We start from the raw sequence: 11713 nt of genomic DNA on the forward strand, positions 1-11713 counted from the left end.
GATATTACCCCGCTTTGTAGAGAGTTACTGTTTAAGAGACGATGCGCACCGTAAGGAAGGGTCAAGAAGAAAGCCGAAGACAGGTTAGCGCCTGCGGTCGGGGTAGAGAAAAGGCAGGCGAAATGCGACCTGACGTGGGTCCGCCTTTCTCCACCCGTGGCAAACCCGACAGTCGCACCATTGCTTTAACAATCGCCCTCTTTCCAAGAAGAGCTACTTAGTGACCGTGAGCGAATATGCCTGGGAAGACACGATGTCCTCTGTGCGCTCACTTGTTTACCTAGGCGTCCGGGGGAGGCATACTCGCCGGACTCGCGAGCCTCGGCCCCGGCCTCCCGGCTCAACCAGGCCACCACGCTGGTTCTGCGGGCTGTCGGACCCAAGAGCGAATCCCCAGGGCTAATTCCCAAGAACGGAGAGACAGCACTGCCTGGAAGCTGCCCCGCCTCTGCGCCCCGTCCTCACTTTCTGAGGCTGTTAGCAGAGAGCCCCGCGGGCCGGGGAGAGGCGGGACGCGGGGGATGGCTTCGCAGCGCCCTGTGAGCGTCGGCATTAGTCGCCAGGCAGCCAGGGCTCCTTGGGCGATCGCCCTGGGTGGAGGAGAGGAGTTTCCGGGGCTCGGGTCCCGGTCGCCTTCCAGGGGAACAAGCGCGGCAGCAAGTGGGCGGTGAGAGGCGGGGCGAGGGACGCGGGGGGCGTGGACGCAGCCGGCTTTGGAAAGGCCCCAAGTTAATGAGGCGTGCGCCGGCTGCCGAGCGCCTTTCCGAGCTGGGCTTTCCCCCGTGGTGCGGGCGCCAGGAGCCGCCTTTTCCGCTGGGTGTCACTCGGGGGTGGGGAAGATGGCCCATTCAAAAGCGCCGCGAGGGGGCCCGGCCAGTGCCCTTCAGTGAGCGCTCGCAAGAGGACGGCAGAGGCCCGGCAGCTCGCGGCTCCGGGACCTTGTGGCGCATCAGGACGCGGCTGTCCCTCTGCCGGGACCTACAGCCGCCGCCGCCGCTCTGCCTCCTGCGTGTTAGCCTCCTCTGCGCGCTCCGGGCAGGCGGCCGTGGGAGCCGCTGGGGCGAGGACGGCGCGCGGCTGCTGCTGCTGCCCCCGGCCCGCGCGGCTGGAAACGGAGAGGCCGAGCCAAGCGGCGGCCCCTCTTATGCTGGGAGGATGTTGGAGAGCAGCGGCTGCAAAGCGCTGAAGGAGGGCGTGCTGGAGAAGCGCAGCGACGGGTTGTTGCAGCTCTGGAAGAAAAAGTGCTGCATCCTCACCGAGGAGGGGCTGCTGCTCATCCCCCCCAAGCAGCTGCAACACCAGCAGCAGCAGCAGCAGCAGCAGCAGCAGCAACAACAACAACAACAGCCCGGGCAGGGGCCGGCCGAGCCGTCCCTACCCAGTGCCCCTGCTGTCGCCAGCCTAGAGCCGCCGGTCAAGCTCAAGGAACTGCACTTCTCCAACATGAAGACCGTGGACTGTGTAGAGCGCAAGGGCAAGTACATGTACTTCACTGTGGTGATGGCAGAGGGCAAGGAAATCGACTTTCGGTGCCCGCAAGACCAGGGCTGGAACGCCGAGATCACGCTGCAGATGGTGCAGTACAAGAATCGTCAGGCCATCCTGGCGGTCAAGTCCACGCGGCAGAAGCAGCAGCACCTGGTCCAGCAGCAGCCCCCCTCGCAGCCGCAGCCGCAGCCGCAGCTCCAGCCCCAACCCCAACCCCAACCCCAACCCCAGCCTCAGCCTCAGCCGCAACCCCAGCCCCAATCACAACCCCAGCCTCAGCCCCAACCCAAGCCTCAGCCCCAGCAGCTCCACCCGTATCCGCATCCACATCCACATCCACATCCACACTCTCATCCGCACTCGCACCCACACTCTCACCCGCACCCTCACCCTCACCAAATACCGCACCCGCACCCACAGCCGCACTCGCAGCCGCACGGACACCGGCTTCTCCGCAGCACCTCCAACTCTGCCTGAAGGGGGCAGCTCCCGGGCCAGACAAGGTAAGGTCCCGGCACTCGCGCTCCGGAGGAGTGGGTCTCGGGAGTGTGTTGGAAGGCGTAGGAAGCTTGCTCACAGGTTCGGCTCCTGTATGGAGAAATCAGAACTCATTCCGAGTTTCTGGGGCGATGGAAGGAACAGAAACAAACTGGAGCCAGGAGGGCCTGGGCAGAGAGGGAAGGCTGGGGAGACCTGGGCCAGGCAGGGGGCCTCGCAGACCGCGCCCGCGCCCATCACGACCGTCCTTGTCCGGTGGTGCGCCCCCCAGCCCTACTTGACTGTGTGTTTGGGCACTTGAGGGAAACACCGCGGTGCCTTTCTGAGCCCGCTTTGTCAGCCGGACTGGCCCGAACAGAACTGGTCTGGGAGGGTTCCTAACCACCTACTTCACTCGGTGTCATTTCTTTCCAGGTTTTGAGGACTTGAAGAAGTGGGACGAGCACATTTCTATTGTCTTCACTTGGATCAAAAGCAAAACAGTCTCTCCGCCCCGCACCAGATCAAGTAGTTTGGACATCACCCTACTGAAAACTTGTGATTCGTCTTAGTTTTCTGCATACTTTTCATCACGATGCAGGAAACGATTTTGAGTCAAGAAGACTGTTATTTATGAACCTTTGAAAGGATCGTCCAGTATGGTGAATTTTCTAGGAGCGATGATGTACTGTAATTTTATTTTAATGTATTTTGATTTATGATTATTTATTAGTTTTTTTTTTAATGCTTGTTCTAAGACATTTCTGAATGTAGGCCATTTTCCAAAAGGAAACTTTATTTTCAAAACCTATTCCATAGTAAGTCCTAGTGTTGGAAAATAAAAAAGGGCGGTGGAGGGGAAAACATTAAGAATCTAGTCATTATTCCTGGAGTACTTTCAGAAGGTATGACACTTTCATTGTTATGCCAGGTGGTTGAAATTAAAACTCCGATACTACTTTTTTTGAGGATTTTTGGTTTTGTTTTTGCTTAGGCATATAGTTTGTCTAGAAATTTAAAAAAGCTAAAAGTTCAAAATGGTGTAATTATGAATATCTAATGCTCAAGATAGTTTCTAAAAGGAAATCAGTAGTAGGGATACCTGATTTCAAAATATTTAAAACATAAGCTAACTGATGATGGTAGGATGATTGTATCTTGAATATGTGGTAGGGCCACATCTACTGTAGGAAAACCTTTTATCATCTGTGTGTAAAGGGCTTAACAAGGAGAAGAGGCCTTTTGACTGATTTATGAGTATAAATGCATTTGCTGTTTCATTTCAAAAATGTTGTGGAGGAAAAGAGTATATTTAACTTGTATAAGAGAGTATTTGTGCTCCTGTCCAGGCTGCAGGACCTTTCTCCGAGAGCTTTGCACACTTGAACCACATTTTCTGATCCCTTTACTTTGTTTTAGAAGCACACTGAAAAATCTCGTTGTTTAAAGTACAATTTGTAAATATTTCAAAGGTCTAGGCGTCATCACTTTTTGTTTTCATACTGAAAATGATGTTGATCAGAGAAACCAACTGTTTTGCTTTTCATTGCTCTGTGAGAAATTTGAGGATTCTGTTTTGTTTTTAGGTTAGCTAAACTCAGAAATTGAAAAGGAAAAGACTGGATAAACACAGGATTTTCAGTAAGAAAACAACCCCAGTCTTGTCTTAGAAGGCACTTGTTGAGGAGTCTGGGGGGAGGGGGGGAAAGAGGATGTGCTTTTAAAGGTAGAACAAACCTTCTTCTGTGTTAAATCAAAAGGATGTTCAAAATCCACCAGGGCAGATGCTACTTAAGTTTAAATGGAGCCATAGATGATACAAAGTCCTCTTGGGGCTGAAAATCACTTCCTATCTGCATGGCTTTACTAACTAGTTTCTGTTTTCCATTATCTTTTTCACAGAAAGTCTTGGTCAGTATTTTTCCAGCATTTAAATTGAAACGGTCAGTATCAGACCACTGCTAAGTTATATAGTCAAGAAATAAAAATAGAATTACATGCTACAGATGTCTTTATTCTCCTTCCATCTAGAAAGGAGTTCCAAGGTCAAAGTACTTTTTAGTGCAATAGTTAAATGACATTTTGAGATCATAACTCTTACCCAAAAAGTTGCAGGGAAAATTAAAATAGTTTTCCCCTATTAAGCAAATGGCAAACAAAACTTAAGTGGACCCCCACTTCCAGTGGTTATTTAGGTTGCAGTTGTGAAAATATGCTGCCAACATTTAAAAACTTGTTTCATATGTATATATGTATATACATATATGAATATGCATGTACGTATACATATATGAGAACAGGCATGTACACACATATGCACATATGTTAATATGTATATATGTATATGTGTGTATATATGTATATGAAATGAGAGCCAGATCTAAAGATTTCTTAAATCAAGTTTGGTTCAGCTTCCTTAGAAGTACGACTGTACTTTTTGAGGAATGCCTCATAGTACTATACTTTTAATGCATGCAAATCATAATAACTCCAGATGAACCACAATTTTTTTCCCAATGGAGGATTTTTCTTTTAAATTCTTGTACTAAAAATAAAAAAATCTGTACCAAATACTTTACAAATTAAGATTGATGTAGCTTTCAAAAAAGGCATTTGTATGTTGTTAGCTTACATATGGGGCTAGGTAATTTCGTTGCTTAAAAAAGTATGCCCAGGCTCCCTCTTGGTGGCTGGATTTCCTTTTTTTCCCCCTGTGGTGGCCATGGTTCTTAATAGGGCCACCAGAATCATGGTTTCTTTTCTTTTTCTCTTTTTTTTTTTTTGAGATGGAGTCTCACTCTGTCGCGCAGGCTAGAGTGCAGTGACACGATCTCGGCTCACTGCAACCTCCGCCTCCTGGGTTCAAGCAATTCTCCTGTCTCAGCCTTCTGAATAGCTGGGACTACAGGTGCATGCCACTACGTCCGGCTAATTTTTATATTTTTAGTAGAGACGGGGGTTTCACCATATTGGTCAGGCTGGTCTCGAACTCCTGACCTCAGGTGATCCACCTGCCTTGGCCTCCCAAAGTGCTAGGATTACAGGCGTGAGCCACCATGCCTGGCCCCAGAATAACAGTTTCTTGACTTTCCATAGCCCTTGTTCCTTAGTCTGCTGTGATATTTATGTTGACCTTTATCACTTTCTATTCTGAACCCCTCTTAGCATTTAATGTGAAATCTAAGAAATCAGAGAGAAGTAGAATGGCTTTTATTGTTTTGACACCTTTGAAATTATTATTAATAATTTTTCCAGAGCAAAAAAGCAAACATGCTCAATAAGACTAACCAAAACAAAATATAAATGTACATCATTTAATGTCTCAGTGGCTCTATCTACCTGTAAGAAAATGATACAAACCACCTAAGGTATTTTGAAGCCTGACAAATCAACTTCATGGAAAAGGTAAAAAATGCATTTTCAACTCAAGGAAAAGATGACCGAAAGGGCAGATCCAATAGAAGACCCACTCTTAAATAAACATAAAATGTAAAAAGTTGGAAAATTAGGAGCAATGTTCCATCTGGAAACTGAACTTTTTATCCTTGAACTTGTGTTGGCACCAAGCCTCATACACAGTGAGCTCAATAACTGTCTGTTGGGACAAAGGAAGGAAGGACAAAATGTGTAACTCCCCAGCATCTGGGAGATGCTGTCTCTTGCCTCGCTGAGTGTTCCTTTTATTTGCTCTCATGTCGTTCCCTGAGAACAACGAATTCTGGAACAGGCTAAACATCATGACGAAATTTCTTAAACAGACTTTCTTAGTGGAAATCCATTTAGATCTATCTGTGTATGCTCTATGGGGAGTGCTGGCGTCGGAGAGTAAACGTCTATAAGGGGCCCTTTTAAAATGAACATTTTCCTCATTGAGCAAGCTGGGATTCTCTAATCATGTAGAAATCAAACCATCTTTATAATTTCACTTCAAATGTTTATGGTTTTGTGTTTTTGTCTCCAATGACGGTAAAAATAAAAAACACACATTACTTAAAGTGAGTTTCCCTCACATGTAAACACTGTTAGGAAGTCTGGATTAAGTTGAAAGTCTTGTTTTAACTATTTTTTTCTCTCATATACCAAACACTCTGTATTTCTCTTAAAGAAGCTCTTTAAGAGAAAGCCCTAATTTTAAATCTGACAGTAAAGTTTGCTGCAAGTGTATGAGTTCAAACACATCCCTTATTTTCTGTCCCTAGGGGAAAAGTCACGTGGTTTTAGCTTGGCTCCTGTGTTAATATTATATTTAGTAGCAGGCTTAGAAGAGTGGTCTAAGACTTGAACCTGGAGCAATTTTATAGCACAGAATCCTATGAAGATAGGACTGTGAGCATTTGTTTTGTTTTTTTGTGTGTCAAACTAATTGGCTTTTGCTTTAGCAATAAAATGTCCTCAACAGAATAAATTTTAAATGTGAAAATTATAGATCTTGGTATTGAATCCATCAGTGATTCAAGAGATACACCTATTTGCCTAAAACAACGTAAGATGTATTAGTTATGGAATTATGTGTTGGATAGGTTCTTAAGACCTGTTTCCTCAATTCTTGACACAGTTTTCAAGGGTGGCTTTTTGACTTGCACGGTTGGGCAGATAATCCAGATTTACCTAAGATTGGGTAAAAAAGTGATCTGTGACTTTGCTGGCGGGGCATTTGCTAAATGGAGTACAGGATCTAACAGGGTTTTCTTAGAAAGGGCAATATTGTCCAATGAAGGAAGCAGAAGGACTCTGGATTAGAAGCATCTGCACAAAAGCTGATGAGACCTACTCTCCACTGCTCTGCAGCTGGTCAGCTGATGGCAGGCTGAGCAGTGGGGAAGCAGGTTTTAACAACAGGTAGTCCTTCCAGGTCACTGTATACTGAGAAGAAACATAAAACTATTTTCTGTTACATTCCGAGGTCAGCCTTCTTCTTAACGTTTTATAGTATACAAATGCCAGCTTCTGGAAAGCAAGTGTCATCATGTACCAAATGCTTTATACACCATCACATTCGTGAATTTTTTAGCATGGTCAGAACTTGTGTAAATATGTCTCTTAGATGATTTTGGGGAGATGTGATTTATTTTTCATATTTTCAAAATGCATTCCATTTCAAATAAAGTATCTATTGAGACAACCGACCTGTGGACTTTTGAAGGCCTTGTTCAACTGGCACATGCACTGTGTGTTCTTGCAAAACAGAGATTCTGAATTACTTGGGCATTCTGGGGGAAAAAAAGACCATTTTGAGGTTGGGAATTCAATTTTAAAAAATTCACTGGGAATTTGGAATATGAAAATTCACTCAGGTCTGTTGGTGAAAAAATTAGCTTTCAGAATGCTAATGAACCTTAGTGGAATTTTCCATAGTTTCCCAGAGGACCAGAAACAGTCCCTAGTGAATCAGCTCAATAGCAATTCCCTCTTGAGTCCCAGAGGTAGTCTAGTTCTCTTATGTCTCTTGGGAGGGTAAAGCTTTGTCTCTGAGTCATCCTTCAAACAGGTATTCATAAACCTTCCTATTTTGTGTTGAAAGCAGAAGACGGACTTGATTCTTTAAAGAAAAACAGCATAACTTTATTCTTACAATCTCCACTGGCATCTAAAGGCCTTTAAATCTCAAAAGACTTTAAATTAGGAAACTTGAAGTCTTTTTTTTTTTTTTTTTATCCCTTAGCGTAGTCTTGCATTGACAGCTTTACTACTCTAGTTTTTTTGTTTGTTTGTTTGAAGAAAAAATGTGAGAAGACAAATCACTGTCATGCTAAGGGGACTTCAGGGACTCTGTGCGAAATAAATATATATAGTAGGTGGTAGCCAGGATTGGTAAGAGCCAGGATTTGAGAGTCATAGTACACAGGTTCAAGTCCCAGTTTCACAATTATTAGCTGTGTAGATCTTGAATTACTCAAACTCTTGGAAACTCAATTTCCTTTTCTGTAAAATGAAGTTTATAAAGCTACTTATTTTAGGGTAGTTGAGGAGATTTAATAAGTTAGGATACATAAAAGTACTTAGAGCAGTGCCTGGCATCACTGTGAAAGGAAGCTCCTTGCACTAGGGCAGATAAACAGGTGGGGAATCATTATAGCCATATGAATATATAATATATGGTATTCTGAAGCTAGGCATTGTATTTTCTGAGATCTCAGCACTTATTTATTTATTTATTTAAAACAGAGTCTTGCTTTGTTGCCCAGGCTGGAGTACAGTAGCGCCATCTTGGCTCACTGCAATCTCCACCTCCAGGGTTCAGTTCTCCCACATCAGCCTCCTGAGTAGCTGGGATTACAGGCGTGTGCCACCACAATGGCTAATTTTTGTATTTGTAGTAGAGATGGGGTTTCACCATGTCGCCCAATCTGGTCTTGAACTCCTGACCACAAGTGATCCAGCTGCCTTGGCATCCCAAAGTGCTGGGATTACAGGCGTGAGCACTGATGCCTGGCCTCAGCACTTCTTTTTCAACGGTAAGAACAGTATGGTTGACTACATCCTTGTATTCAACTTTGAAAAAAGAGAAAAATACATTATAGAAATACTATTTAAAATTTTGTTATTATTATTATTAATGTTTCTTTGGAAACGGAGTTTCTGTCTGTCGCCCAGCCTCTGAGATGCAGTGGCATAATCTCGACTCACTGCAACCTCTGCCTCCCGGGTTCAAGCTGTTCTCCTGCCTCAGCCTCCTGAGTAGTTGGGATTCCAAGCATGCACCACTATGCCTGGCTAATTTTTGTATTTTTAGTAGAGACGGGGTTTCACCATATTGGCCGGGCTGATCTTGAACTCCTGACCTCAGGTGATCCGCCTGCCTCAGCCTCCCAAAGTGCTGGTTTTACAAGTGTGAACCACCGCACCTGGCCAATTTTTATTATTATTTAGAGACATGATCTTGCTCTATTGCCCAGACTGGAGTTCAGTGGTGTGATCATAGCTCACTGCAGCCTGGAACTCCTGGGCTCAAGCATCCTCCCACCTTAACCTCCCAAAGTCCCAGGATTACAGGCATCAGCCACCATGCCTGCACACACTACCATTTTAATGATATTTTTCATATGCTTATTACTTTCCAGTCTTGGTCCACATGCTCATGTATTTTAAGTTACTTATAAATTAGTCTATCAAAAAAGTCACATATGTATCTGTGGTGCTCTGCCCAGATTGCCACTTCAGGACAGAGAGGGCATTCAGTCACCATATGTAGAAGTGTTGGTGACTATCATGTTCCCTGGGGACCCACTTTGTCCTAGAACATACCCCCTCCTTGGGGGTAGCCCACATCCAGGGATGGGTCTATGGGGAGTGAATGAAGGTCAGGCCAACTGTAAAGGATCATCCCAGCTGCAGAGCTGCCTGTGGAATTGGCAGAGGCCTATCACAACCAGTGTGCATTGTAGTCCAACTCTCACTCTGCTCAATTCTGTTTCCCTTGCTTTCTCACAGGTGAGGTTCCCAAAAACACTACTTGGGGTGGAAACACTCGCTCTCCCCCAACCTCCTGCCATCAAATCTCAGAGTCTCAGAACCTGCATCTCAGGGAATCCTGTCTATGACCATGTCTGTTTCTGTATGTGAATATATGTATGTTCCCACCACCAGGTTCTATAGGAAGGCTAGTGGTGTTGGGAGGGGAGTAAACAGCATAATGGTGAAGCATAGGCTTTAGGGTAGTGGCTCTCAACCTAGAGCAATTTTGTCCCCCAGAAGACATTTAGCAACGTTTGGAGTGATTTTTGGTTATCACAAGTGGTGAGCAGAGGCCAAGGATGCTGCTAAATATCCTACTATGCACAGGAGAGCCCCACCTACAACAAAGAATTACCCCGCCCAAAATGTCAACCATACCAAGGTTGAGAAACCCTGCTTTGGAATCAGATAGTCTCATTCTTATTAGCTGAGTTGCTTTGGGCAAGTAATTTAATTTATTTTAGCCTCCGTTTTCAGCGTGTGTAATGCAGAAAATGATAGTACCTGTCTCATGGAGTTGTGAAACCAAAATTAGTTAGTTCACATAAAGGACTGTGGCTGTTCCTGTCGCAAAGTAAGCATTCAATAAGTGGTAGCTATCATCCTTATTATTATTGTTTAAAGTCATAATGTTAATGACAGCATAATATGCCATTTAGTTGGTGTATTATTTCACTTATTTGCCTATTGCCATCTGGTGATTTTCTGTTGTTATGCTGTTAACAATACAGCTGCAATAAACATCATCATGCATACATTATATTGAATAAAAAGCATGAACTGGGATTCTAGTTCTGACTCTTAGTCTTCTGACATTAGCAGCTCATTAAATCTCTTATGAGCCTTAGTCTGCTCATTTGTAAGTGGGAATAATAGCCCTGCCTGAGAGAAGCTATTATGAAGATACTATGAAGTGGCAGTAAAATCTGCATGAGTTCAAGTCCCAGAGGCACCACTTAGCCACTTTACTTACAGTAAAGCATCATGAAAAATGCAAACATTACTATCTGGATTCCATTTTAAGAGGAATTAGATATTATATATTCATATACATATGTATATTTCAATCCAAATAATCTGGTTTTAAGAAATAGGATGGGCTGGGCATGGTGGCTCATGACTGTAATCCCAGCACTTTGGGAGGCCAAGGCAAGAGGATCATTTGAGGCCAGGAGTTCAAGACCAGCCTGGGCAGCATAGCAAGAACCCCATCTCTAATTTTCTTTTTTAAGATTCTGACGAAGAGTTATTAAAAAATGCAAACCATTAAAAAAAGAGATAAAAATTTTAAAAAGAAAAGGAAACAGTATGTTACTGTAACTAAAAAAAATAGTATCAAGTAATTCCTAGTTTTTTATAGAATTTGACCCAAATTTATATTTATGGTAAAGTGGAAGGAATCATGTCAACTTATTGACAGAGGAAAACGTGACTAATGAACTCACTGACCATATGAATCTATTCAGCAAAATATTCTTACTTGCTTTTCTCTCAAAGACCTGGTGGGAAGCCCTCACCAGCTACATAGAAAGGCCATAATCAGATGTCATGGTGCGAGTGTTCCAGAGCTCTAGCCTTACTTGCCTACAAAGTAAGTCTGTTTATCAAAGATGGCAGCAGTGGGGGCCAGAACACTGGAAATTTAGATGATATGGGATAGACTGTTGCTGTGGGCAAATCTAAGTGGTTTGAGGATTGTTCAGATTCTGATTTTATCTTGAAGGATCTGAGGATAAAGAGGTCCACTTTGTTACTCCTAGACACAGAGTCAGCATTAGCTGCTTCGGAGATACAGTCGATGTGAGAATGGCTTGCTTTTTGCCAGAGCATTCACCTGAAGTATTTGATATTTAGTTAGGCTCCGGAAATGAAAACTTGAAAAAATAGTCAATGCGGTTATGTTGTATACTCTAAGGCCTGCCAAAGTCGTTTATGATGGAGTGAGCAAACACATACTGCCGTCTTTTAAGACCAGACATCCTGTGCTTCCAAAGCAACTGATAAATGAGTATTCAAGTATGAGAGAGAAAGAAACAGGAAATGACCCTTGGGGAGTTTCAAAGTTTTAATTATGTTACTATCCTCAACTGGCTTTCTCCAGAAGCTGATAGTTCATACAGTTGACTTATTCTGCAAGTATTTTGAACTTTGCTGTAGCAAATTCTAACCAGTAGTGTGGCTTACCCCGTCAGGGCTGACTCATGACCTCAAAACTGCAGACCAGCTTTGTGACTAATCACAGCCAAAGAAGCCAAACTTGTAGCAGTTTTAGGCATATTCTCTCTCTTTTTTT

At 44.0% G+C, this 11713-nt stretch overlaps 1 protein-coding gene across 1 annotated transcript; it reads left to right on the forward strand.

The window, feature by feature from the left end:
* Window positions 1-515: 515 nt before the first annotated feature.
* Window positions 516-7091, forward strand: PHLDA1 (pleckstrin homology like domain family A member 1). Its single transcript, XM_017872519.1, has 2 exons — window positions 516-1991; window positions 2401-7091. Exon 1 carries the CDS (start codon window positions 733-735, stop codon window positions 1963-1965), a length of 1233 nt encoding a protein of 410 aa, XP_017728008.1. The 5' UTR covers window positions 516-732; the 3' UTR covers window positions 1966-1991; window positions 2401-7091.
* The last annotated feature ends 4622 nt before the right edge of the window (window positions 7092-11713 follow it).

Source organism: Rhinopithecus bieti, unplaced genomic scaffold (genome assembly GCF_001698545.2).
Source record: "Rhinopithecus bieti isolate Rb0 unplaced genomic scaffold, ASM169854v2 scaffold_5476, whole genome shotgun sequence".
NCBI classification, from domain to species: Eukaryota; Metazoa; Chordata; class Mammalia; order Primates; family Cercopithecidae; genus Rhinopithecus; species Rhinopithecus bieti.